This window comes from Emydura macquarii, unplaced genomic scaffold (assembly GCF_026122565.2).
Source record: "Emydura macquarii macquarii isolate MOO-44397 ecotype Brisbane River unplaced genomic scaffold, CSIRO-AGI_Emac_v2 contig_3692, whole genome shotgun sequence".
NCBI lineage: Eukaryota > Metazoa > Chordata > Testudines > Chelidae > Emydura > Emydura macquarii.
Window position 1 is genome coordinate 8,751,935 of NW_027133829.1, and position 27,999 is coordinate 8,779,933.

The 27,999-nt window shown below is 43.0% G+C and overlaps 1 protein-coding gene across 8 annotated transcripts in view; it reads left to right on the forward strand.

The window, feature by feature from the left end:
- NT5C2 (5'-nucleotidase, cytosolic II) overlaps positions 1–27,999 on the forward strand; it is an 84,152-nt gene that overhangs the window by 14,490 nt on the left and 41,663 nt on the right. For 3 of the 8 annotated variants that reach the window (XM_067537070.1, XM_067537069.1, XM_067537071.1), the window contains exons 1-2: positions 5,440–5,503; positions 18,344–18,417. Coding sequence is in view for 3 of the 8 variants with exons in the window: in XM_067537065.1 (XP_067393166.1) it covers positions 5,383–5,503; positions 18,344–18,417 (195 nt within the window). In the remaining 5 variants the exon portion in view is untranslated. Of the gene's footprint in view, positions 1–5,381; positions 5,504–16,877; positions 16,937–18,343; positions 18,418–18,698; positions 18,742–27,999 lie in introns of those variants that run through there. The other 5 variants (XM_067537066.1, XM_067537065.1, XM_067537067.1 and 2 more) reach the window with 5 other exon arrangements.

Genomic DNA, 27,999 nt, shown 5'->3' on the forward strand with positions numbered 1-27,999 from the left:
ACTCTCATTGTTTTTGCTGTATACAGACTAACACGGCTACCCCTCTGGAATTTTAGATTTTGTTTTCATTTGGTGTGAGTCAGTACTAACATTATCGGACCATCATACTTTGGGAGGTAGTTTTATTTTTATGGTCATAATTAAAGAAAGTAAAATGTAGGTAGCACCAAAAAGGTGAAAGATCCAGGTGATGATAATGGTATTAGGTCCATTGACTATTAATTTATTTATAAGAGTATCTGTGTAAGGTGCTTCCCAAACATTCAGAAAATAGATTCCTGCTCTAAGGACCTAACAGTATAGAGATAGACAGAAGTTAGGGAAAAAGGAATAACAATAGGCACTTTGGGTATCTCTATGCGGCAGTTAAACATCAGTCAGCTGACTCAGGCTAAGGGACTTGAGCTACGGGCTGTTCAGTTGTGGTGTAGTTGTTCAGGCTCGGGCTGCAGCATCTACACTGCAATTAAACAGCCCCATGAGCCCGTCAGCTGACAGAGGCCAGATGTGAGTGTTTAATTGCAGTGTGTAGAAATGTCCAATAGGTATGTGTCACCTTGATTCACAATTAGCTGTGCAGCAGAGGTGGGCCTTTAAAGAGGACTTAAATGTGGATGAGTTCAAAGTAGTTATACCACACATGGCACTGAAGAAGGGACTGAGGTGATAGTCAGAAGCTGACAGACAAGCTGGGAGCACAGAATCTGGGCAAAGGAACAGAGTGGATAATGAAAGGTCAATGCAGAGTTTGAAAAGAGAGGAAAAGTAGGGAGTGCTAGAGTTGTGTAGAAATTAAAAGATGCCTTGTTAATGAACGTGCTAACACTGAGTCAGTCTAAACATTATTCTTACTATGCCATGGCAAGCAGCACTCCATAGCTGCAGAAGTTTGTGTATTTATTTAATGCAATCTGGCACTTTCTTAAGAGATATCAAACTTCCATACAATATAACCAATGCTAAATATTAAAATCTGAATACATATTAAAGTGTATTAAATACATATTAAAACATCACACACACGCTTGAACATGTCAGAATATCACACAATGTGTTTTAGAGATGTTTAGCCACACTTTGGTTCCAACATCCAAAGTGGGAGTGCAGTGTAGTGATTAGTGCAGGGGACTGGGAGTCAGGACTACTGGCTTCAGGTCCTACCTCTGCTGCTGACTTGCTTTATGACCTCAGTTAACTTCAGTGGCATGTGTTCGCCACTCTGTGCCTCAAGTTCTCCAGTCTGTGAAATGGGGATAACACCAACTGCTTCAGAAGAGTGTTATGTAAATTAAGGTTTGTAAAGGGTTTTGGGATCCCGAGATGCCAGGTCCTAAAGAGAATCAAGGTAAACTATTACGATTCTGTCTATGCTGTGAATGCCTACCTGTAGTATTAACGGTTATATTATGGGTGTCAAAACTGAACATGTGAGCACAGAACAGACAAAAAGTGCCTGGTGAATTTATGAGTATGTTAAAACACAACGAGGTTTAGTGCTGGTTTTGTTTTCTGTTCTGTAAGTTCTCTGAGAATATACTAGAAAAGTGGGATTGTCACTGCTGTTATATTTATTTATACTTTTTTTGGCCTGTAACCCTATGAATTGACTTGATCAAAATATTAAAAACAAAATCAGCTGAATCACAGACCATGTACCAAAACCAAATATATATATTACTATGGTGTGCAGAAATTTCTAACCATCTGCTGAAAAATGAAGAGAAAAATATCCAGTAAAAGTCTCTCTGAAGGGGAAAATGTCAATGGCATGCTATTCTGTGTTTTCCAATATTTGAAAAACTTTTCATGGGTAATTCTCTAAATAAGGCAGGGTCTAACAAAGAAGCAAATCAGTTTATTTCAAAATTTGTGTTAAAAATCCCACGTTCTTCTGCAGAGACTCTTGTGTGTCATGTGTTAGCCTGGATCAAAGTTTCACAGCTGAGCTTTTCAAATACCTCTCAGAAATGATCTCTGTACCAGAAACACTCAGGTGCTTAATTAGGACTGCATTAGCAAGGCCACAATTGCAATAAATCATAGGGAGATATTTCTAAAACATCTCATCTATGCAAAGGTTTCTATTTTTCTCTGGTGCTATTTAAAGATGATTAATCTCAAAAATAGATTTGTAACTAAAGAAAAATGCATCATATTTCAGTTGCTCAGAGTTGAGTCTCTTGGCTGGCCAGCTGCCCACTAGTTAGATGTTTATCCCAGTAACTTACAAAAGTATGAAGAGTTTAGCTCATCTTATTTTTAGTCACTATCCTTGGCATCAATTTAAAGAGAAATTTTTATGTTCAGAAAAGAAAAATAATGAAAACATAGGGCTGGATCTTTTCACTCTTATTCAGACAGATAGTCTGAATCCTACAACTCTGATTTACCGGAGTAGTTCCATTGAAGTCAGTGGGGTTGCTTGTGTGAGTAAGATTTTCAGGTTTGGGCCCACAAATTTGCAATCCTTGTGCTTTTTGTGTGTTCCTAATATTTTATCTCAAAGCAGGTATATTGCTGTATGAGCAACACCTACTTACCTGGTGGACTGCCTGTTAAAGTTTACATGATTATCAAACATTGTTGCATTGATAGAATTTTTTATCATGGATTTTTATATTAAAAAAAAAAAAGTAAACTGAAATTTATACTACATTATGCTTTCATTTCCTTTGGCCTTGGCTGTTGCAGCTCTGATATTTGTAGCTCCCCCAAATCTCAGCTTTTCAAACTCCAACATACACAGAATGATGCTGGCTGCTTTCTCACGTATTGTTACAAAACCAAACATCTCTCAGGACCTCAAACCAGCTCCATTGGCTCCTCATTCATGTAAGGATGTGATTAAAAGTGAATCATTAAAATAATCCCACCATCTAAGAAACAAATGGACCCCCAGTATTCTGGAATTCTTTTCGGAATAATACTGTCCAACTGTTGGATCATGGCACTACTGGCCTTTGTGATGCACTCCTACTTAGATGCACCTTTTCACTGTCTCATCATCTTTGTTTAATGTGGCACAAAAATGACATGCAGCAGATTAAGTGACAAGAGGAGGCTAAAGTAATGGAAAAAGTCACCTGACTTTGTGGCATGTAGTTTTTTATGTCTTTGTGGTGTGGTGGAGACTGAAGAGCTATGGTTTTCCTCTGATAAAGTATCTGAAAAGGTAGACCCATGTAACTGATCAGAATGGTTGGCAGCTTGGGTTTACTTGGAGAAAGAATCAAATGCTCTTCTTTATGATGCTGCTTCTACAGAGCCATTCTATAGGAGGCTTAAACCCAGCCAAGTGGCTGTGGGATCTTTTTGAGCAATCATTACCAGTTAGCGGACACATTTATTTCCCTCAGGGTCCTAATCCACAGATGTAAGTTAGCTGCTCTAAGATTAATCCAGGGAAGACAGAGGTGATGCTGGTAGATATATGGAAGTATCTTGAGGAATTGATGGAGTTGTGACAGTTCCCTCTGTTCAGGGCACGAGTCAGCCTGAGTCTTTGTGATTTGCAATCTTGGCATCTTAATTTGATCCATCACTATTCTTAAGGCCCCAGAGTGTCTTCTGAACATCAGCTGATCTGGAACTTGTGTCCCTTCCTCTCTTGCCACAGACATCTTTGCTTTTTGTCTCCTCCTTCCTGGACTACTTATTATTTATTATTTGTATTACCATAGTGCCTAGGAGCCTAAGACATGCAATGCTTTCTGCTTGTGAGTACTTGGCTTCAGCTAGTGCAGATTGCCTTGTCTTTTAAGCAGAGCAGGTTGGTAATTAAATGTCCTGTGTTCCGCACCTCCATTCATTTGCCTTTTGGTGCATTTTAAGTGGTTGGTAATTATTTATAAAGCCCTAAATGGCCTGGGACTGGATTATTACAGCAACACTTTCCCGCTGTGTGCCTTGTGGGAGTTGCATATGGCTGGAATGCTCCTCAGGGTTGACCTTCTCGGTTGGTTGAGAGCTCTCAGCTCTGGAATGTCTTTCCTCAGGCTGTCTGCCAAAGCCTGATTCTGGTGACGTTCAGGATGTCGTGCAAGATGCATTTGTTAAATCTTGCTATTTAGTAACTGGAAAGTGGTCACAGAGTGCTGAGAATGGGACCTATTTTTGTAGCCAAATTGTTTGCCGTTGGTTTGATTTTTATATAGTTTATTTCATGGCCATCAAATAAAATCTAGAAACACACATAAAGACTGTAACAATCAAAACTGCCCTTTTTAATTTTAAAGCTATCTATAGATTTGGTGTAGGGATTTGAGCAGAGAAGTGGGAACCAGAGTCTGGAATTCTAAACCCAGCTCTGATAATGACCCCTGCTTGTGACCTTATGCAAGTCACTTAACTTCTCTGTCTGTCAGCTTCTCATCAGTAAAATGAGGGCAGTAAATACCTAATTTACAAGAGTGGAGATGATTAATTAATATATGATTCATTAATATTGCATACATTGCTAATGTGCCTCATATGTTACGTGAGAGAAACTGAAAAGTGTAAATTGTTATAGTAATTTCTTTCTACTCTTCTCATTCCCTCTGCTTATGCAGTGCCAGTCTTTTCTGTGGCCTTGTCTTCCCTGCTAAAAAGTGTACTTTTACCTTGGGGTAACTAAAGTGTGTGAGTTATCCCAAGGCAAAAACACAAGGTAAAACTTCTAGGGAAGGTCAGCGCTATACCCCCACCTGAGGTTGACCTTACAGTAAAACTAACATGCCTTGTCTTCTCTGTGTTTTTACCTCGTGATAGCTTATGCGTGTTTGTTACGCTGAGGTAAAAAATATTGATTTTTTAGCAGCGAAGATGAGCCCCATGTCTCTAAACACAGTGTGAAAACCTCTGCAATTCCTGCCATCTGGAATAGTCCCACTGCATCTCTCTGTTTTATTGACTCTGCATCTCATTTGAGATCTCAGCTGAAAACATCTCTTTTCTCCTTTCCCCATATGTCTTAGCTTCTCTCTCTCCATCTGCTAATATTTATTATTTACATCTGAAACTGCATTATTTAACTCTAGAAAAACATTTTGTGGTGCAGATTGTATGAAAGATGCTATACATGGCAAAGTTAAATTGATATTTCAAAGACATTTGGAGCAGAGACTGGGCTTGATATTTTTAGTTTGTGTTTGGTGATGGCAACCAGAGCAGAAGTTTGTTTTCTAGGATTCATGTGACTGGAAGTGCAAACAGTTAAGTAGGTAGAGATCTCCAGTCACTTCCTTTTACATCTAGTTTGACCTGTAAACACAAGTAGTTGCAGCAGACATCTTGTAGAATTTTTTTAGCACTGTAAAATTATTGTGGAATCGGAAAACAGTTATACAATACTCTTGTGAAACATGTTGCAGGTTAAGCAAATTTCTCTCTTTTCTCTTCCAGAATTAAGTGACCATTTAAAAATGACAACCTCATGGAGTGACAGACTTCAGAATACAGCAGATCTCCCTGCAAACATGGATGGGCATGCTCTGAAAAAGTACCGTCGGGAAGCCTATCACCGGTATGTTGTTCATGTAATGTAAACTATGTCCATATTTTGTAGGGTTAGGAAAATAAATGTAAAATAAATTTCTGATTGCATCTTGCTCACTGGCAGAGACAGAAAAACTACTTCCCCCCCACCCATTCAGGAGTTATTTACTGAGCACCAGTAGAACATTCAGTGTTATACAACATATAAGACAACATGATACTTGCCTGCAGAAGTTTACAGATTAGACACTTCAGAGATATCTAGTACAACTGGGTGAGTGTAGCACAGGGTCGGGGCTGGCCCTGCGGTTGTGGCCCTTCTTCGGGCCCCGGCTCAGAGGAAGGCCACTGCACCTTCCTACCAGGGGAATGTTAGCTTCGGATATGAGTCTGTCGCCCCGGCCCTCAGGCAGGGCAGGCAAGCAAGCAGTCTGTCGCCCCGGCCCTCAGGCAGGGCGGGCGAGCAAGCAGTGTCCTCTAGTCAGGAGAGCAGGGGACAGTACGCATTGTCTGGGTGGCAAGGATGAGAGGGGAGCGGGATGCAGGCCCACCCAGCTCTACTGCGTCCCAGCCCAGGGCCCTAGCAGTGGCAAAGATGCTGCCACTGAGTCGGCGGGGTGCCCGCCGCAACACGCCGACGGGGTCTCGTCCGTCTCAGCCACGGCTATGGCTGTCCCTGGGCCACTTCCTCCCCGTATTCCAGGTACCTGTATTGGTGGGATTCTTGGTGTCGCTGGGGTACACAGCCCGCGGCAGGCTCGCCAGTCCCTCTGCGTCCACCGGCGGCAAGGCGGGGAGCTCCTCTGCGAGGGGCAGCTCCTCCAGGTCCCAGGGCTCAGGGGATGGCTCGGCCTCAGGCAGCTCCTCCAGGTCCTGTCCCATCTTGGGGGATGGCTCGGCCTCAGGCAGTTTCTCCAGGTCAGGTCCGGCCTCAGGGGGGATCTCCCAGCCCTCCCACTCAGGGGACTTGGTCCAGTCGCTAGGGCCTATGGGCTTGACCCAGTCCTGGGGGCCTGTAGGCCTTGGCCAGTCTAAGGGGCCCTATCCAACCCATAGCGGTTGGTGCCTGGGCCACTCCCGGGGTCTTCGTCTGCCTCTGGCGGCAGCTTGTTCTCCTCTGAGCTGTGGGGCCTGCTTCTTATAGCCTCAGCCCTGTCTGAGGCTCCGCCCCTCTGGTGCTGGATTGGTCGGCCGGCAGGACTTATCACTAGCTGGCCTCCCGGTTGCCGGGCAGACTGGGTGGCTGGCCCTTTCCCTGTCCAAGTCTGCGGTTGTGGCCCTTCTTTGGGCCCGGCTCAGAGGAAGGCCATTGCACCTTCCTACAGTGAGGTACAGCCTTACTGCTGCAATGGATGGGTTAATCACATGCCAGATTTTACAATGGAAATTATCATTCATTTTTTCAAGTTTATAAATACCCAATAGCAAAAATCTCATAGTAATCATTCCAACTCTTCCATGTTATTCCAGTGCAAAGTGGGAAAGCATGGACACTATTTAGACATTGAAGGTTATAAATGTAAGTATGGGGGAAGTGAAATACAAAAATGGAGATTACTTTTTTAGAATTACATTCTAAATTAGTATCTGTGTTACAGTAGCACCTAGAAGCCCAACCCCAGATTAGAACCCCATTGTGGTAGACATTGTACAAACATAGTAAGAAACAGCCTCTGCTCTGAAGAGTTTACAGTCTAACTCAGTGTTTCTCAATTATACTTCGCTGCGACACCCTTGCGTGGCCATGCCATACCCTCCGCCGACAAGTCCAGGAAATCTTCCCCTTTTAGACGGCATGCTCTCTAAGCTGTTTTCCGCAGCGCACTCGTGGCTTTTCGGCGGCGCGCGATTTCTGTTAATTTTGGCGGCGCAGTTCCGCTTTTTAGCTGAACCCTTCAACTCAACCCACGGAACCCCATTTGAGAAACACTGGTCTAACTAAACAAGACAGTGGAATAAAGAAATGTTATTCCTCTGAGGCAGAGAGAGATTAAAGGTGGCTCTTCCAAGATCACACAGGAAGTCAGACAGAGCTAAGAATTGAAACCTGATCTCTGAGGCCCAGTTCAGTGCCTTGACCACAAGATCATCTTTCCTTTCTAGAGGAAGATGTGTTCTGTGTGCCAATAGAAGACTTAACAGGATAGCTGTAAAATTGTAGGTTTTTAAAAAAAAAAAATCTAATGATTGACAAATTTTGTTGTTTGAGGGAGGTATGTTTTAAAAGTTTTAACTGTAATTGTAACAAGTCATGTAAATGTTTAATCATATTCAAAGAGTCTATATGTACCCCATTTGCACGACTAAAATCAGTTGTTTTTTAAATTCTATTAACAATCAGAATTTGAAAATAAAACAAATGTTGGGACAGTGTCTTAGAGGGATATATAAGTTTGATAAAGGAAATGCAAATACCAACTTTCCCAATTGATATTTTACACCTGAATGTCATATGGCACTTCTGAGTCATATAGGCTGTTACTTCTTAGAAGGTGTTGTACAGGTTTGATTCTCTAAATGAGGAAAATACTTCACTGTGCTGTGATAGGCAAAGTTGTGCAAGCTGGGATAGGTCAAGGCAAAAATAGTGAAGCCCAACGTGAATTTCTGAAACTTTGAATTTTACTATTAAATATATGTGTCTGGCTGAGTTGGAGGCATTAGAACTTAGTTAGTCCAAACTGGTTAGTCAAGATGTGAGGTAGTCTCTTCTGGGTTGCCTAGGGACAGTATGAAACCACTATATCATAATCAAACTTCTAACAAATGTACATATATTATGATGGTGCAAATGTAGCTCTAGGGTCTGGTGCTCCTTTCCACCAGTGTAACTTCATAGGATAAAATCCTGGCCCTGTTGAAGTCACTGGGAGTTTTGACGCTGGCTTCTAATGGGGTCAGGATTTCACCCATTGACTTTATTAGAGTTATTCCTGATTTAAATGAACGTAAATGAAATCCAAATCAGACCTGTATCTTTTTTCTGGTGGTTTGTTTGCACTGCACAAATGAAGTGTGTTTATCACAGTTGTTTGCAGTGCTGTTGCTGCTGTTGTCAAGTCCAGATGTTTAAAATTATTTTAGTATTGACCCATTTTGCTTTTTACTCTTGCAAAACATCTGCAGCTGTTCAAGGAATTACAGTCCTGTGGATGATGTTACCAGATAATGTTTACAGAGTACACTGAGAAAAGCTTGAAAACATTGAACCGTAAGGAACCCGAAGGAAAAAACCCCCCCCAAAAACATTGAATCTCAGCCAAAATATGAAGAAATTTGCATGAAATGTTAGCTTAAGTTTCATAGATGGTTGTATCTAAGACAGCAGGCACTCCCTCTTCTTTGCACTCCTTAAAGTTCACAAGAATGCTGTAAAATAACAATATAAAAACCATCAAAGCCAATAGTGGAGGAAAGACCATGGCTTTTCATCTTCAGAATAAAGGTTTACTTCCTATGTACAGCTTTAAATGGAACACCTTTGTTAGTGTTAATATCAGTTACAAGCCCTGTTATATGATGTTATTGGAGCCTGTTAATAGGAGATACTTTAAGATGAATTAACAGAGACAGAATTACATCCAACTTCTGATTGAGGTCATTGGTAAGAAGACATTGCATTACTGTAAGCTGGTATTGGTACCATAAGTTTGAATGTGAAAATAAAATTGATGTGTCGATACCAGGAAGTTCTTCTTCAATTTTTGCATGTTTAAGGCCTCCTCCCTTATCCATACTAGGTGACTTATCTGGGTTGAGGATTATCACTAGGCCAATCCCTCTCTGAGTACTATCATTTAGTATGATTGCATTTAGACAGGAACTAAATTGACTGTGATCCACCAAATTGCCCTAGTGTCTATTTTTTAACTTGGAGTGAACACGTCTGGATTACCACATATAGTTCTTTTGAGTTTTCAACAACCTCCGCAACTAGTTGATGTTGAATAATGGAAAACATTGGGGTCTCATCCACTCTTGTCACTGACAGTTACCAAGAAACAGCAATCAGGTATTTGCTTCTACTTTATTTTATATAATTTTGGCTGTGGATCACCTGGGTGGTAAGACTGAGATGGCTCTTTTATTAAAAATTCAGCTATTGTGAGTTCAATATCTTTTGCCATTTTGAATTACATTGGATTGTCATTAGGTTTGAAAGTTGTCAGCCATGGTATAGTTTGCTTTTTTTTTTTTTAAGTCAGTCTTATCTGCTGGTTAGCACAGGGAACTGGTGGTTATAATTTGAGTTCTAAATCCCGCCTTTGACTTGCAATATGATCTTAGACAAGTCACTTCATATTTCCTTGCCTCAGTTTACCTGTATAACATCTCACAGAAGTCATATGAATTAAGTCAGTGGTTCTCAACCAGTGGTCTGTAGACCCCTGGGTATCCACAGACTATGTTTAAGATTTCCAAAGGGATCTCCACCTCCATTTGAAATTTTTTAGGAGTCCACAAATGAAAAAAGGTTGGGAGCCACTGAGTTAAGGAATTTATGTTGGTAACACACTTTGAGATCCTCAGCTGGAAAGTACTGTATCATAACAATAATAATAATATGACAAAACGGTGCAGCTGCCAAATAAAGAAACTCGATTTGAAAATGTCCAATGATGTCCAGCTTTAATAGTTCTATGGAACAGATGGATGTTATTTTGGGATCAAATTCGTATGTGAGCCGCTCAGCATCTTGCTGTCACTTGGGAAGAAAACCCAAACAATGGGAATAGAAATGGCCAAAACTAGGGTATGTCTACACTGCTGGGACTGCATGGATCAATGCAGTGGGACTGATTGAGTGGGCAGTGGAGACCCGCTCAGTTGATCCCAGAAATGCTCTCTGGTTGATGCAATAAATCTACCTCCGCCCCCACAAAAGAATAAGTCTGCGTCAACCAGAGGGTGTCTCCTGTTGACATAGTGTAAGGGAACATAACTTGCATATCTCCTGTCAACGGCCGCTGGCAGTGTAGACCAGGCCTAGAATCTTGACTCTGAATCCCTTTGAATTTCAGAGGGAAGTAAGTGTTCATATTCATGTTTCTGGATTTTAACCTTGCCCCTGCTACTGCCTATGAAGGTTTTGGATTCAGGTTGAATCCATGTTTTCCGGTTTGGATATTAAGATAATCTTGTAAGAACAGTCAGCACTCTGAGATTTCAGACCAGGATATTGGAAATGTTGTGAGAACAGTTTGTGAGATTTTTGTGCTGTCCAGTTTGACTCTTTCATCAGTACCATAGCTGAATCGCTTACTTCAGCCTAAACCCGACCCAGACCTAAGCACCAGCTCCAGAAGGAATGATTAAAAACATGGAGACTAGTTATAAGGGCTTTGTTAGGTTGAAGATGGAGTAAAATGGAACTCTGCTATCTTAAGTGTGTCAGAAAATGTAAGAAATAATTTACTTGAATAACGTGTGGAATAGTCAATGCCTGCCAAAAGGAACAAGAGTCAGCAAAACCCACTGTGATTCTACTGATTTTATGCCGTGTTGTAGCTATGGTGGTCTTCAGATCTGTGTAAGCTTGAAAACTTCTCTCTGTCACCAACAAAAGTTGGTGCAATAAAAGGTATTGCCTCACCCACCTTGTCTCTGCACTGCTAGTAGTAGTTTTAAAGTTTTGCATTATCCTTTTAAGGCAGATGCCAAGGCATCCAGCATTCCAAAGAGAAGGCAGGCTGGTGTCACATAAATATTCTTTTCAGGCAACCTACATATTTCCACTAAATACGTCTGATCTAAATCACTGGTTAATCTAGTTTCACTTTAGCTTCTGGGGGTTGCTGTTTTTGCCTGAAACAGAATGCTATTTGGTAACTTCTGAAAGCAGCATACCTTATTTCTATGTCTCTTCCAGCATCGGTACACTGGGGGGAGGATAGAGGGAACTAGCTTTCCAGCCGTGAAAGCATACCAAGGTCACAAAAACCAGTGGTACAGCAGGCACTAATTTTATCAGTGTCGTCACCCCTTTAAACTAGGGAGAGGGAGGCTGTCAAACTTGATAGACTGAGAAAGACAAATCCTTTCAGCTGCTGCTTGTCTCTCTCTAACTTTTCTTGCCACTTCTGCTGATCATTGAAGATATTTGTATTTAACAATAAAGATGTACCCAAACCTGCAGATTTTGAGGAAGCTGAAATCCATATCCAGATTTTCTTGCTAGCCCTTATTTCTGGGATGGGTTGACCCAAAACTAATCACTACAGTCTTTCTTAAAAGTAGAAATATAAAATGTGACCTCCCTCCCACTCGTTGCCATAAGTGTAATCACAGTAAGGCACTACTTTAAATATATATTCCTTAAAAAGAATAACTATCCTTTGCTTTGCTCACTCTCTGGCATGTTTTAAAAATACAATTATGCAAGTAGACGACCTCCCTGCACCCATTGTGTTAATTTTCTTTCTGTTGCTCCTAGGCATTGGAAGACATGCCAAGTCCCCTCAGTTGTGTAATCCTTGTATATTTCACTGGTCATGGAACAGGAATGTTGCATGTGTTTATTTCATAGAAGCCTCAGAAGCGTCTGAGCTTTTGGGTAAACCAAATAAACAGGATTCTTCTTAGTTGTTTTGGCATTTCTTTTCTAACGTAATGAGGCCAGTTCTGAATTTCGTCTCTAGTAAGCAGAGCTTCTCTTCTATTATGGTATAAGAATTTGAATTCAGATACGTTAACTCAAAAACCATTAATTAATTTGTTGCAAAACAAGATCACTTCCTTTGTAAAGGTACACAGCACAGCTAATTGCAGCTCTGATGAAAACCAGGTCACTGTAGCTCCACCTTCATGTACAGTGCTTCCTTTTCCCCCTATTACGCAGTGTATTTTTCTGTTACCCAGGGTAATTCTTAGAGCTTAAAAGGGAAACAACAGTATAGTCACTGTGCTAAAGGATATTTTACTGTAACAAAACTTCAGGGCTTAATCACTGAAGCAGAGCTGATTAAAGGGTATTTTTGCCCCTTCTGTGTGTTTTGGCTAGCAATTTTTCCCTTTTGTTTTTTACAACAGCCTCCAGCTCATTTTGAGCCCCCCTTTTCTAAACTAGCTAAGCTTTTCCCAGTCTGTTGCCTTAAGCAGTTGTAGGCTTCAGTCTCTTCCCTGCTGTGGCTTGTCTTTCAAACACTCATAGCTCAGAAACCAAGTAGTTCAGATGGTGGTCTCCAGTTAAATGTTGTTCCAGGATTTCCTACAGTTCTCAAGAGGATAAAGGCAATTAGCTGATCCCACACTGTCATCTAGTAGAAGTAAACACTAGAATATGTATAAAGAAGTGTTAAATGAACTTAATTTCCTCTCTCCTTCCCATTTCTTGACACCTCAATGTATCACCAGACAAGGTGGCCTTGACTATCAGACCTTTCATTACATGAGGAAGCTGTCCATTTGAGAAGAGAGTGGAAACAGTGGTTGAAGGGAGTTCAGTTCTAGTCCTCATCTTCTCTATTGCTATCTTATTACAGAGAAAAAAAGAAAGTTGCTCATGTTAATTTCCTTTAAAAACAGAACATTGAAGACTGCGGGCTATTTAAAGTGATGGGGACACAGTTAACCTATAAGACAGGTGGGAGCATTTGGCTACTCCCTTCAGGGAATGCGAAACTAAGAAAATATTCACAGTAATATCCCTGGGGAAAGGAAAGAAGAGTAAGACAAGAACGTTATATTAAGGAAAATGCACTAGTGGAGTGGAGCTAAGGAATCTATGATGATAACCTCTGCAAGTCACCTGAGAGAATGATTTTCAGCTGTTGCTGTTCTGGTATAGAAGGTGTTTTTATGCTGTGAGTATAATCTGATTAGTTTTGTTACCCAGTGTTATTGCACTTCTAGGTTTTATTAATTTTAACACCATTGCTCTGGTAAAAAAAAAAAAAAAACAACAAAAAACCCACCATTATTTGTTTAATGGAAAAGACCAAAATTGATGGAGGTGAAATCAAGATTTTCTGTCTGATCTGGGTAAGAATAAAGGTGTTCATAGAGCCTCAGACATCTTGGCATAAAAAGGTTTTCAATGAGTTTATTTTCAGACTTATTTCTTGAATTTTTAGATACGAGATTTTCAAACTGCGGAGTATGCCCCAGGGGGGAACGGAGGAACATTTGGGGGGTGAGCGGCGACACGAGGCAGCTCAGGCCAGGCCAGCCCTGCATGGCGGGTTTTGGGGAAGGAGCACCATCTCCACCCCTGACTCACTTCAGCCGGCCACCCGGCCTGTGGGTCAGTGTCAACATCTGCCGCCCCCAGAGACTGTTGTACGCGCCTTCCCCCACCCTCAAAACCTGAGTGGAGAGGGGCTGACATTGTGTCTCTTTTTGTCTGGGTTGGGAGGGGCCACAACCAAAAATTGTAACTCAAAGTGGGGGCTCAGCTCAAAAAGTTTGAAAACCACTGTTTTAGGCAGTCCTGCTAAAGATACACATGCTTTCTGCATTTACACTTTCCCAGCTGCTTTGATACCCTATTTACCTCGCTTCAAAGGAGTATTTAGAAAACATGTCAATGCTCCTTTCTCTTCAGAGAGCAAAGAGTCATCCTTCTCATGTATTTTGGGATGAAAAGAAATGCCTCTCTGCTGCTGCTATACAGCTTTTAGATCAAAGGTGCATTTATTTGTGCCTTCTCTCCAGACGGTATCCTATGGGAAGATTTTGAAATGTATTTTTTTAACCAATAAGTATATTTAGTCAGTATACTTGAACCTGAAGCTGGTCTTTCTTCATCAGCAATGCCTCCTTGGACTGTGATCTCAACAGATTGCTCAAGCTAAGGGGTTGGGCCTGGTCAGCAAGCTACAGGGAACACTGCATGTTGCAGGAAATGGTAGTGATGATTCAGTGTGTAGGACTTTTCTCTCTCGGTTCCGGACACTGAATATGTTTACTACTTTGAGTAGTTCCTTTGAATGAAATAGGACTATTTAAAGTGGTAAGTGCTACTTTGGATAGTAAATGTTTATAGGATTGGGCCCTCAATCGCTACTTAGCCAATGACCCAGCATGATATTAAGGTAGGTACCATGAATGCCATATGTCATGTTTTAATTGGGATTTAAAATGAAGGTCCTTCTGAGCATTTGTAGAGTCATTAAAGGTCTCTAGTGGCTTTCACAAGAGTAGAGGTATTAATTCTGGTTTCCTGGCTACTGTTGGTGATTACATTCCGACTACCTACAATTCTGCCTGCAGTTTAAATTGGGTAAAGTATTCTTCACTTCTTGTCCTGAGCGTATTGTGTGATAAAATTGTGTATTTTAAAAAAAATAATTGCTGTTATCACCCTAGAGGTAGGTGCACTAAAGTGGGTGGGTGATCTACTTTGTGGTGTTAGTGAAATCAGTTTGCAAGGTGCTTTGAGATCCTTCAGGCTAAAGGGGCACTGTGTGAATTCCAGGGCATTATTAGAGCTTTCAAGGTATAATTTCCAGATCTTCAGCAGTATTCTGGAATTGGTATAGAAAGATGGGTCATAATCAGATGTGATCAGGACTGGTATATATGATGTACTAATTTTAATGGATTAGTGGAGGCTTCACTTGGAATGCATGACTCTTGCAGGCAGAAGAAGGGTTACCCATTCCATTGCAGCTAGAAAATCCTGCTATTGCTCCAATACAACATGAGGTTTTATTTTAAATCCAGTGTACCGTTTGTTAATATTTTGTTAAGCATTCTGAAGCAGATTAATGAAAAGAATGTGAAAGGCTAAAAGGGATTTTCCATCATCTCTGGTCAGTTCCATTTTAACCATAATTGAAACCCTGTTCAGAATTGCGAAGCTCTTTTAATTTTCCTTCAGAACCCTGCCCTCCTCCTCAGTATGGCAGACATTCCAGCCTTCTCTCTGCAGGCAAACTTTCCTCCAGGGAATGAGGCTTAAAGAATGTACACCTATAACTTGGTGTGGTGGGATTGCTCTATTCACCTCTGGATGACGCTGCCTCCTGGCGGTTCTGGGGGTTAGCTCAGTCAGGCCAACGCCCCTCCCAGCAGTTGTTACACGCCATCCGATTCTCCTCCGCAGCCCCACTCTCGCTTTCAGGTTCCGTAGCTGTCCTCTTTGTGACTCAGCCCTGCAGCCAGGTCACTATCATGGTTTTCCCCTTCCAGGGGTAGGGGTATCCAAGTTACTCTCTCTAGCAGCCGCAGGCAGTCTTCCCTTTCACTGCCTTGAAGCATCACTCCCGCAGTGGCTGGCAGGGGAACCTGGACCCACTCTGTACTCCAGATTCCAGCTTATGGACCTTCTACACAGAGGCTAAGGTCCATTCCCTGCACCTTGCTGCCTTTTCCTGAGTTGCTTCCGTACCTCCTTGCCCTCTCCACTCCTCTGGCTTTGCCAGTCTCTTCACTCCCTCCTCCTAGGGATTAACTTTAGGCAACCCAGCTCTGCAGCCCCCCAAACGCACCTCTCCCAGGGAGTGACTGCAGCCTCCTCCTCCTCTACTTCCAATTTCCTGTGTTTTGTAGAAGCCCTGCCTGTCTCTGGCAGTTGAGCTTCTCTCTAATTAGCTGCCTGCAGCCTAAAGCTCCCCTTTTTGCAGCCTAATTAGCTGACAGGGCCCACCTGACTCAATTCAGCTCTTGCAGGGCCAGTATGGGGAGCACATCCTATCACACTTGGGCAAAATCTATTTCTAACCTTTCCCAGAAAGGTGTCATCTCCGCTACAGATTTTTTCCTTCTCTTTTAGAGAGCAGATCGAACAAACTTTAGATCAGAAATATCTTCTGCTTACCAATGTACTAGAATTAAATATTTAGTAGCATTCTTGGCATCAGAAGCAATAGCATCTCCTTCACACAAAGGCTTCTTTCTTTATACAGTATCTAGCATTGGCCTGTTCTAAATCTGAGATATCTAAATTGCTGATTCAGACACTTGTCTCACCAGAGCCCAGAGAGCTGATTTATTTATTTATTTCAAAAGTGAAGCATGAGTAGTTTATGATCTCCTCTGATATTTCCAAGAGGCATTACTGTACTTATTCAGTTTTTTCCTGAATATATCATCTTGTTTAGATAGTACGTACAGCTGTTAACAAAGATTGTCATTTTTAACTCCTCAGTCCCATTACATGCCTCATTGTCAGAGGTGGGCAGTTTGCCAGGAAATTGTGAGTCCCAGAGCGAGCATGGAAGGTTAGGGATAAAGTATACTAGTGCCAAAGAAACTCTATTCCAAGTGGATCTGTGTGGAACAACAATGATATCCAATGACTAGTTAAGTTAGCCACAGATGTATTTTCCCTAACACTATTCAAGAAGACATACGGTATCTTAGGGCTGGTTCACACATAATAATGTTTTAAAGTCAAATCAGATCCAAGCAAAATTGCATTTGTACTAAAGAAGCCTTTGAAATTGCGTGATGTATTTCAGATGAGTAGATGAATCAGACTGCTACAAATTTTACAAGAACAACATCTGTGGGAGATGAGGTAAGGCTGCTGGCATTGAAGTGTGGTAGTTTGATCTTGACAAGTTTGTTATTTAAATTTTAGCTTCAGTAGATTGACACACACAGTTAAATTGGCATGTCATGTAGACTGCCTGACAGGCCATAAGTTTGAGAAAGAATTTCAGGATCTCCTGAAACTAGAAGCTTTACGGAATTGGTGTCTCTTTGTTTTTGCACTTATCGTTTCATTGCTTATGGTCTCCCTCTCCTGCCACACTCTTTTCCCAAGGAAGTGTTACTGAATTAGCCTCTGAGAAGGCTAATTATTTTGGCATCCTGCTGTGGACAGTGTGCTTGTATCCAGGCAAACCTTCCTGGGTCCCGGCACCTCTTAGTGAGAGTGCAGCCGAATGCTTTGGTAGGATTATCCTTTCTCATTGATTTCTAGGCAGTTTTTTTTTTTTTGGCTTGATATCTCTAGCAATGCTTGGAATTTCTGGCCAACTTCAGCCTTGTTGAAAGACGGAGATGCTCCTCTACAGTTGAATCCTTGGCTTTGCTCTTTGTAACTCTGATATTTAGTTCTCTGACGGGACCAATGCTGGCTAGAAATCATTAGAACGACAGATCAGTTACATGGTGGAAATTATTGGGGAAATTTAACTGGATTAATAGCTGAAGCAGAATGCAGTTTCTGTTATGTACTCTGGCTTATTTCTTTATCTTGTTTTTCATTTGGGGTAAAATGAATACAGTAGATTAAAATCAAAGTATCAGAACAATATACAGAATAAATTTAATTGCAGCAAGAATTTGATAATAAAAATAAAAACTTAAAAATAACACTGTTACAAATAACATAACTTCCTTACACTCTTTGGGGTGGGAATGTATCTTACTCTGTTTTGTAGTGTTATATTAAGTGATTAATAGCAGTATAGGTCAAATGTTGGTGAGAGGTAATTTCAAATTTTCCTTGAGTTTTCAGATTAATTCAAAACATGGATCAAATGGTAAATGTTTATTCAGGAACCTATTAATCTCATTCCCTCTCTTCTCACCTCTCTGTCATATTTTATTTTAATCAGGCAAACTTCATTGTTCCTCTCCATCCAGCTTCCTCTTGTATCTGAGCCTGGGTTCAAGAGATCTTGTATTTCTGAATTTAGGAATTTTTACAGGACTCGTACCAGAATGTGTGTGTGTTTATACACCCACTAATTTTGAGAATAACCATGAAAAAATCATGGTTTTGTTTCAAGTAGGCTGTCAGGTAAAGCTGATCTGTGCATTCATTTTTCAGGTAAATTCTGATTTTTACATATTAGGATTGTCTGGGAATGTTAGATCACATGTCACTTAATAACAAGAGAAACAAGTTTACTCCCAAATAATTTTATTCCAGAAATGCTTATCCCTATGGATTTATTTCCTCTCTTCTTTACAGGGTCTTTGTGAACAGAAGTTTAGCAATGGAAAAGATAAAGTGCTTTGGTTTTGATATGGATTACACACTTGCTGGTGAGTACCTTCTTGATTTTAGTAACTGATCCTGTTCAGTGCTTTTTCTTTTACTGGTCAAGAGAAAAATAGAAATTGTTTGCTGCCACTCTAGCTAGGCAGTGCTTGTTGAGTAAGCTGAAGTGCCACCTATACAGAATATTTTCACTTAAGTTGTTTCTGTTAGATCACCTATCTTGAAGCTGTATTTAGTCCCAAAATATGTTGCTGTAGTACAATTTCAAATGATCTGGGGTCTCTGAAAGACTAAAACTTACAACTCGATGTAATTGCTGTCCTAGATGTCTAATTCGCTACACCATGATGTGAACCTGGCTGTGAATAGTAAGCTGATTTTGTTATTTACGCTGTGAGTGAGAATGATAATGCTGTACATTCATCCAGCATAGCAGGAGATATGACTGCGTGAACCACCTCAGAGGGATCTTATTTCAATTGTGGCTAAGTTTCCTTATCTCCCCTCTCTCCTCAATTGGCTGAGCCTGTGTAAGAAAGGTCAAAGGATAGGGAATAGTTTATGTTCTTCTTCGAGTGCTTGCTCATGTCCATTCCCAATTAGGGGTGTGTGCACTATATACACCAGTGCCAGAAATTTTTCCCTTGGTGGTGTCCATAGGGCATGCTCTAGCACCCTCTACCGTGGCATATGAATATACCAGGATATAGGGTGCTGCCAACCCCCCTCCCTCTCAGGTCCTTCTTACCGCCTGTGTCGGTGATGGAACACTCTCTTGCTATGGCAAGCTCTTCCAACTAGTGGTTTATATTGTTTCTGAGGCTATGTCTTCACTGACGTCAGATCGACTTATCTGGATCTACTGAGTGGTCAGTGAAGACCCACTCAGTCGATCCAGAAATTGACATATTAAGACCACATTCTCAAGTGCGTTCCCGTTGGCGCAGTGCAGTGAAGACGGCGCGCAGAACAGAAGCACAGAAGTCGACGGGAGTTACGCAAGTTTTTTGTGTAGTTTGCGTAACTCCCATCGACTGCCGCCGAATCTCCGAGGTAAGTGAAGACAAGCCCTGAGTGTACATAGTTCACCAGGGCCAATCACCAGTCACAGCCCCCTGATCAGGTTCCAGATGCTACCAACTTTTGAAGATGCTCCCGAGGGCGACCTACCAGCCGTTTCCCAGGATTCAGATTCACTTCTATTTTCATGCTGCCTTACGCCTTTCCTCCCAGCATGAGCTGCTATAACACTGGACCTTTTGGTTCTAAATACTATAGCTGCCAGGTATACCCTTCAGTTCACCTCGCTCCCACCTTCCCACCCACATTCCCTGTCCCTTTTCAGGGACCCTTCTCATGAACAGCTTCTTGCCCAGGTGGTACAAGCACTCTTGCAAATGGGTGCTGTGGAAAAGTCTCGAGAACTGAAGGGGAGAGAGTTTTATTCCCACTACCTTCTAATCACAAAGGCAAATGGAGGCTTGAGGCCCATCCTAGACCTGCGAGTCCTCAACAGATATCTCAAGAAGTTGAAGTTCTGCATGGTCTCTCTAGCCTTCATCATTCTGTCTCTGGATCCAACTAATAGGTACACCTCTCTTGTTATAAAGGACGCCTATTTCCATATCTCTATCTTCCCAGGCCACAGGAGGTTCCTATGCTTCATAGTTGGCAAGCAACACTATCAGTTTGGGGTGCTCCACTTTGGCCTATCAACTGTGCCATGCGTGTTCACCAAATGCATGGCAGTGGTGACAGCCAATCTCAGGCAGTGGGGCATAGAAGTCTTTCTCTACCTGGACGACTGGCTCATCAAGGGCTGCTTGAGGGTGCAAGTCCAGCTTGGCATTGTTCAGGCCACCGGCCAAATGCTAGGCCTGTTAATAAATGAGCACAAATCAACGCTCGTACCAGTCCAGAGGATAGAATTTATCAGCGCAGTCCTGGATTCTACATGGGCCAGAGCGCTTTTATTGAAAGCCAGATTCTTGGCCATGGCAGCCCTCATAGCCCAAGTGTCAGCCCACCTTTTCACCACAGCAAGGGTATGCCTCAGTCTCCTGGGTCACATGGCGGCCTGCACCTATGTAGTCCAGTACACCAAGCTGCACCTCAGGCCCCTGCAAATGTGGCTGGCATCAGTGTATTCCCATCCAGACATCATCTGGATAAGGTCATCACAGTCCCTCCGCAGATACTTACTTCCCTATCATGGTGGACAAGACCTCATCATGTGCTGAGAGAACTATCTTTCATGGATGACGTTATCGCTGGTTTCGGATGACTCGGAGCTAGGATGGGGAGCCTTCCGGGATTCCCTCAGGACTCAGGTCTTCTGGACTGGAGTGGATCTATGCACCACCAGTAGAACTGGAAGTGTAATCAGTTCTGTTCCCTGCAGGGGCTCGAAGACAGCTCACTGCCAGACATCTTTCTTCTGCTATGGTCGGGTGACCTCATGTATGCCCTCCCTCCAATACCGCTGGTCCACAAAGTCTTCATAAAAATCAAGAGAGACAGGGCATGGGTCATCCTGTTGGCCCTGCATGGCCATGCCAGCATTGGTTCGGGATGCTCCTCAATTTATCCGTAGCCCACCTTGGGCACTCTCATCATGACCAAATCTTCTCTCTCAGAATCATAGCCGGCTGCTTCATCTGAACCTCGCCTCCCTGCACCTGATGGTATGGATGCTCCATGGCTGAGCCTGGAAGAGCAGTCCTGCTCGGCACAAGTCCAGCAGATCCTGTTGTGAAGCAGGAAACCTTCCACCAGAGTGTCATACCTGACCAAGTGGAAACACTTCACCTGCTGGGCAGCTCTTCACAACATCTTCCCGTCTAAATATCTATCCAGGCTCTCTTGGATTACCTCTTCCATTTAAAACAAGAAAGCTTTTCATCCCCCTGCACAGGGCAGAATGGTCTTCTCGCATGAAATGACAGCCAGATTCCTCAAGGGCCTAGAAAGGCTCTTTCCGCCGGTGTGGGACCCAATCCCCCAGTGGGATCTGAACCTTGTCTTTTCTGGGCTCATGGGCCTGCCCTTTGAGCCTCTGGCTTTCTGCTCTCTCCAATATTGTCCTGGAAAGTGGCTTTCTTGGTGGCTATCATATTGGCAAGGCAAGTCTCAAAGATCAAGACTTTGACCTCTGAATCCCCTTATACAGTTTTCTATAAGGACAAGGTCCAACTGTGTCTGCATCCAGCGTTCCTGCCAAAGGTAGTGTCTCGTTTCCATGTAAATCAGGATATTTTCATACTGGTCTTCTTTCTAAAGCCCCACAATTCCAACTAGGAGTAGCGACTCCACACTCTCGATGTCAGGAGGGCTCTAGCATTCTACATTGATAGGACCAAACATTTCCATAGATCCACGCAATTCTTTGTTGCAGTTACCGAATGGATGAAAGGTCTGCCACTGCCATCCCAGGAAATTTCATCCTGGATCACCACCTGCATCCAAGCATGCTACGAGCACAAGTGGGAGTCATGCCTCCGGCATTCTTGATGGCCCTCTCGACAAGAGCGCAGGTGTTGTCAGAGGCCTTCCTGGCTCAGGTTCCAATCCAGGACATCTGTAGAGCCGCGACCTGGTTTTCAGTGCATACTTTTGCATCCTACTGCGCCATTACACAGCAGGCCCAGGATGATGCCAGCTTTGGCAGAGCTGTGTTGCAATCGGCATGTCTGTATGTTTCTGCCCATCTTCAGAGGTGCTGCTGGTAAGTCACCTAAGTAGGAATGGATATGAGCAAGCACTTGAAGAAGAAAGGACGGTTACTTATCTTTGTAACTATTGTTCTTCGAGATGTGTTGCTCATGTCCATTCCACATCCCACGCTCTTTCCCCTCTGTCAGAGTTCCGGCAAGAAGAAACTGAGAGGGAGAGGGGCTGGCAGCACTTTATATACTGGCACATTTGTGTGCCAGACCTGGTCCCAGGGATACCACTAGAGAAAAAGTTTCTGGCACTGGTGCACGTGGTGCACACACACATAACTGGACTGAACATGAGCAACACATCTCAAAGAACAACAGTGACAAAGGTAGGTAACCGTTCTTTTCAGTTGAACTTGCTACTTAGAAAGCTTTGCTTTTTAGCTTCTTTAATTTTTCATGCTTTCCTCTTCCATCGCCCAAAGTACAAGGAATGCAAATACTTTGAAACTTAAGGTGGAGGATTGAAAATAAAACTGTTTGTCAAATACATATATAATATATTCTCTGCATTTTATGCAAGATAAAAATAAAAAAGCCCGTTCTTCATTTCAAGGTTTGTATTGCTGTGTTATATATTGTAATAATAGGCACTGCACAAATTTCTATCCTTTCTTCCCACCACCATCAATGTCATTGATGTAAGGTATATGATGGTGTTTGTGCTACACTGGCTATTTTAATTTAGAGTTGCCATGTATACACGTGTTCAGGATGAGAAATGTAAGCTAAAATATCAATGGTAGTAATCAACGGCTCAATGGCTAGTTCGCAGCCGGTAACAAGCGGAGTGCCCCAGGGGTCGGTCCTGAGGCCAGTTTTATTCAACATCTTCATTAATGATCTGGAAGGTGGAGTGGATTGCACCCTCAGCAAGTTTGCAGATGACACTGAGATGGGGGAGTGGTAGATACACTGAAGGGTAGGTGTGACAGAGTGCTGGGCAGGGGCTTAGCCAGCTCTCTGTCACACCAGCCCCAATTAAGCAAGGTACCTGATTTGTGAATGGGAAGCAGCTGTCAGCCTAATTAGCCAGGGGCTATACACAGGCCCAGGGGAAGGAAGTAAGGGGGAAAGCCAGATGGTGGAAGGTGAGCAGAGGCTCTTTCTGCCTGGCTGCAAAAGCTGAGGACTCAGTGAGGCAGCTAGCCCAAGCTGTGTAGAGTAAGAAGGTGGTGGGCTGCCTGCTGTAAATAAACTGCACTGTGATTGCTGAACTTTCTCTGACTGGTTTGTGAGCCAGGAGGAGACAGGGGCAGAGGAGCCCCTGGTAGCGCACTGCTACAGAGAGAGAGGCTACAGAGTAACCTAGACAAATTGGAGGATTGAGCTAAAAGAAATCTGATGAGGTTAAACAAGGACAAGTGCAGAGTCCTGCACTAAGGACATAAAAATCCCATGTACTGCTGCAGTCTGGGCACCGACAGGCTAGGCAGCAATTCTGCAGAAAAGGAGCTGAGGTTTACAGTGGACAAGAAGTTGGATATGAGTCAGCAGTGTGCCCTTGTTGCCAAGAAGGCTAACAGCATATTCGGCTGCATTAGTGGGAGCATTGCCAGCAGACCAAGGGAAGTGATTATTCCCCTCTATTCAGCCTGGGTGAGGCCACATTTGCTGTATTGTGTCCAGTTTTGGGCCCCCCCTCTACAGAAAGGATGTAGACAAATTGGAGAGAGTGACAACGAAAATGTTTAGGGGGCTGGAATACATGACTTATGAGGAGAGATTGAGGGAACAGGGCTTGTTTAGTCTACAGAAGAGACGAGGGAGGGGGGATTTGATAGCAGCCTTCAACTACCTGAAGGGGGCTCCAGGGAGGATGGAATTAGGCTGTTGTCAGTGGTGGCAGATGACAGAACTAGGAGCAATGGTCTCAAGTTGCAGTAGGGAAGGTCTAGGTTGGATATTAGGAAAAACTTTTTCACTAGGAGGATGGTGAAGCACTGGAATTGGTTACCTAGGGAAGTGGCGGAATCTCCATCCTTAGAGGTCTTTAAAGCCCATCTTGACAGAGCCCTGGCTGAGATGATTTAGTTGGGGTTAGACTAGATGACCTCCTGAGGTCTCTTCTTCCAACCCGAATCTTCTATGATTCCGTGATATCAAAGTTGGTGGTTAATTGGGCCAGTGCAGGGGGTCAAGTTTGGTAATTTAGTTCTTCCAGTGATTGCACCCGTCCTTTGCATTTCAGGTGTGCGCGTGCCTAGTGCACAATTGTTGGAGATTTTCCCCTGAGCAGTACCTGTCGTGGTGGCACATGCACCCTCTCCTGCTTTGTGCCATAGCATGAAGATATAAAGGGCAGAGCCACCCTGACCCTGCCTCAGTTCTTTCTTACGGCCTGTGATGGTGGTTGAAGGGTTATTTTTTCCTCCTATTTGTAGATAGTTGGTACTCATTTCAGAAGTTGTAATAGTTTAGACTGTTTGTTAGTTATAGAAATAAGTTTTCTTTTAGCGTGTTTTTAAACAGTTCAATGCCTGTTGCTGGGTACTAGTGATGGGCATGCCTTGCTCATTGTGTTTCAATCTCTGCCCTTCCTGCAAGAAACCAGTGTCAGTGAGTGACCCGCATTCCAGTTGCCTGAAGTGTCATGGGGAGAATCACATCATATATTGGTGTCAAATTTGCAGGGACTTTAAGCTAAGAAGCAAGAAAGGGAGGATGGGCTTAAGTTTCTTCTGATGAAGACGGCTCTGCGTTAACCCTTGGAGCCTTTCCAATCAGAGAAGGTACTGAGCACATCTGTGTCCATCAGAAGTGCTTCTCTGGTTTTTGATTGAGCCTCGGGTCTGGTCACCCTCCCCGATACAGAGGACAAGGCACCGAAAGATGGCATCTAAGGTCCAATATCCAATAGATCAAGGTCCCTGGCACTGAAGTCCAGCAAGCATGTGGATAAGGTATTAGAATGTGCATGAGGCTGAGACAGTCATCTGCTCAAGAGGCACTGTTGACTCTGGCATCAGCACAGGCATCGTAGAGACCAGCCCCTGAAATGGCTCTATCTAGTTCAATGGTACAGGACATTATCCCAGTACCATCTACTCTGGAAGTTTATGCTGCAGCATGGACCTACTGAGGCTCTCAGTGCCAAGTTTGCCAGCAAACCAAGAGTCTTCTTGCCTGGTACCGGTGCTTACTGTAATTTTGTCTTCGTTGCAGCATGCGGTACTGTGGGTGCCTCTGGTCCTCTGCATGCCTCTTCATGTGGCACCATATAGAGGGAAGCCAGCTATGATCTCACTGGTACTACTTTATCCAAGCTGCTGACATCAATCCCTGGTGCCAATGGGAACAGCTCCCCCTTGGTTGGTTCAGGCTGATTCATCTTCGAACTCCAAGGTTGGCTCCTACATGTCACAGCTGCACTATGAACATCCATTCCCCTTCCACCACCTACCATTCTTGGTATCTCCTGGACACTCTGTCTTGGCCATCAAGCAGGGACCCTTGGCTAGGAAGAAATTTAGCTCTGGTGCCTTACTAATGGCCATTTTGTAGCTCTTGGGGGTTTCCACCTGCCTCCAGCTCGTCTCCATGCCCTCCCTGCTCTGCTTCATCAAGTAGGCACCGAGATTTATCATTCTAGGTGCAGTGGGAAACCACTCCTGTACCAGCTTCGGTACTGAATGGGAGGAAATTGCTCCAGCAGATCTCCCTTTACAGGAATCAGTGGAGGCTCCGCTACAACGGATTTGGATTCCTCTTCTTCATAACCTGATGAGGCAGTGTTGTTGGAAGGTTCCTCACCTCCTCCTGAGGATTAGCGGGATCATCAGGACCTGTTAAAGAAACTGGTTTCCACTCTAGATATCCCAGTGGAAGAGGTCAGAGAATGGTGTCACTAGCTGGTTGACATATTAGCTTCTGTGGGACCATCTAGAATCGCACTCCCAATTAATGAAGCTATCTTGGAACCCACCAAGGTGCTGTGTCAGACTGTGTCTTCCCTTCCATCCACAACAAAAAGGGGTGAGTACAGATATTATGTCCCCTCTCAGGGATTTGAATATTTTTTACACCAACTCCCCTCTGGGGACATTGGTGGCCTCTGCTGCCAAGGAGAGAGAATACCAGAGTCAGCAGGCATCTACCCCAAAAAGAAAGAATGAAAAGAAGCTAGATCTCTTTGGCAGAAAACTTTAATTGACAGCAGCTCTGCAACTCAGGATTGCTAGCCAGCAGGCTTTGCTGGGATTGTAGCTTCTGGGACAATATATTAAAATTTAAAGACAAATTGATAGAGGATGTGAGGCAGGAATTTCTCACCTTGGAAGATGAGGGTAAATTATTGGCCAAAGCCTCCCTGGAGATGGGTTTGAATGTTGCTGATTCCGCAACTAGAGCCATGGCATCGGCTGTTACAATACACAGATGCTCCTGGCTCCAGTCTTTGAGTCTTCCCCAGGAAGTCCAACAGACCATTCATGACCTGCCTGTTGAGGGGCCATTACTTTTTTCTGAGCATACAGATGACAAGCGGCATAACTTAGAGGACTCCAGGAGTATGCTCACATCTTTGTGCATTTATACACCTGCACCAAAGAGGAAGCAGTTCTGTCCTCAGCAGCCTCACTGTTATCCAGTTTTAAGCTTCGTCATCAAGACCTACCCAGGAAAAATGGCAGAATTTATAGGAGAAAACCATTCCCTCCTTCTGCAACTCCCTAATCATTTTTGTTGCCCTTCTCTGGACTCTTTCCAATTTGTCCACATCCTTTCTGTAGAGGGGGGCCCAAAACTGGATCCAGTACTCCAAAAGAACTTTACACACACTTTTCTTCTTTCCTTCTCCAAAAGCAAATAGCATTGAGCACGTGCCACCAAATTGAGGAAAAAAGGCTTTATGCAAGATGCTTCTTAGTACCAATAAAATCAAGAGAGTGCAACCCATCTTGAACTGAGATACTTAAACAGCTTTGCCATCAAGTTCAAAATATCATGTCTGTGGCCAACTCCTTTGCTTCAACTATGAATGTCAAGAACATGTACCTACACACAGTATACAGCTCATTTTACTGGGAACACAGCACTTCCATTTCAATTTGTAGTAGCTGTTGCAATATACTTATACTGCCGAGAGCAAGTGTTTCCTAACCAGGATGATTGCCTTATCAAGAACAACACTTGAGAGAAGACCACGATTGGCACACATTTGTCACCAATGGTCATGGTGTCATCATGCCATATTATACTAAAATACAATTTCACCCCGTCTCTAAGGGGCTGCTTGGGCAAATAACATCTTCCTTCCTTCAAGCAAGATGCCTGATGATTTCAGCCTTCATCATAAAGAAACAATTGGCGCTATCCTAAATGATACTGTATATTTGCCTTCTCTTCTCGAGAATTTGTGGTCACTGTGTTTTTGGCTAAAGTTAATTTGTTTCCTGGGAACTTAAATACATAAAAAACAAAGTTGAATCACTTACACTCCCTTTCTTGTCCACTGAGGCTCATTGTAATATCCTCACATAGTAAGATGGAGGGTTCCCACATTGCTGAAAACTGAATCTCCCTAAGTTCATGTGCATGTGACATGGAGTATCCAAGTCATATATCTGTGTAGGATATTAACTTTGCAGGTCATTTATGTACACTTCCTTGCACTTCATTAAAGTTTTTGCTTGTGCTGATGAATTGCATTATATTATACAGCAGAATGTTTTATTCAGGCTAGAGAAATAGTATTTGAAATACATTCCTAGGCTTGAAGGACAGTAGAATTCTGGAAGCCTTGGTGGGTTTGGACCAAACATGAGCTATGGGAAATTTCAGTTGTTACTTCTAGAGATTAGCAGAAGGCCATGTGATCAGTTATGTAATCAATCCCACAGGAGTCACTAGTTCTCTCCTCCTGACCTTTCTGGATCTCAGCGGGGAGCTCTAGGGCACAGTTTCTGA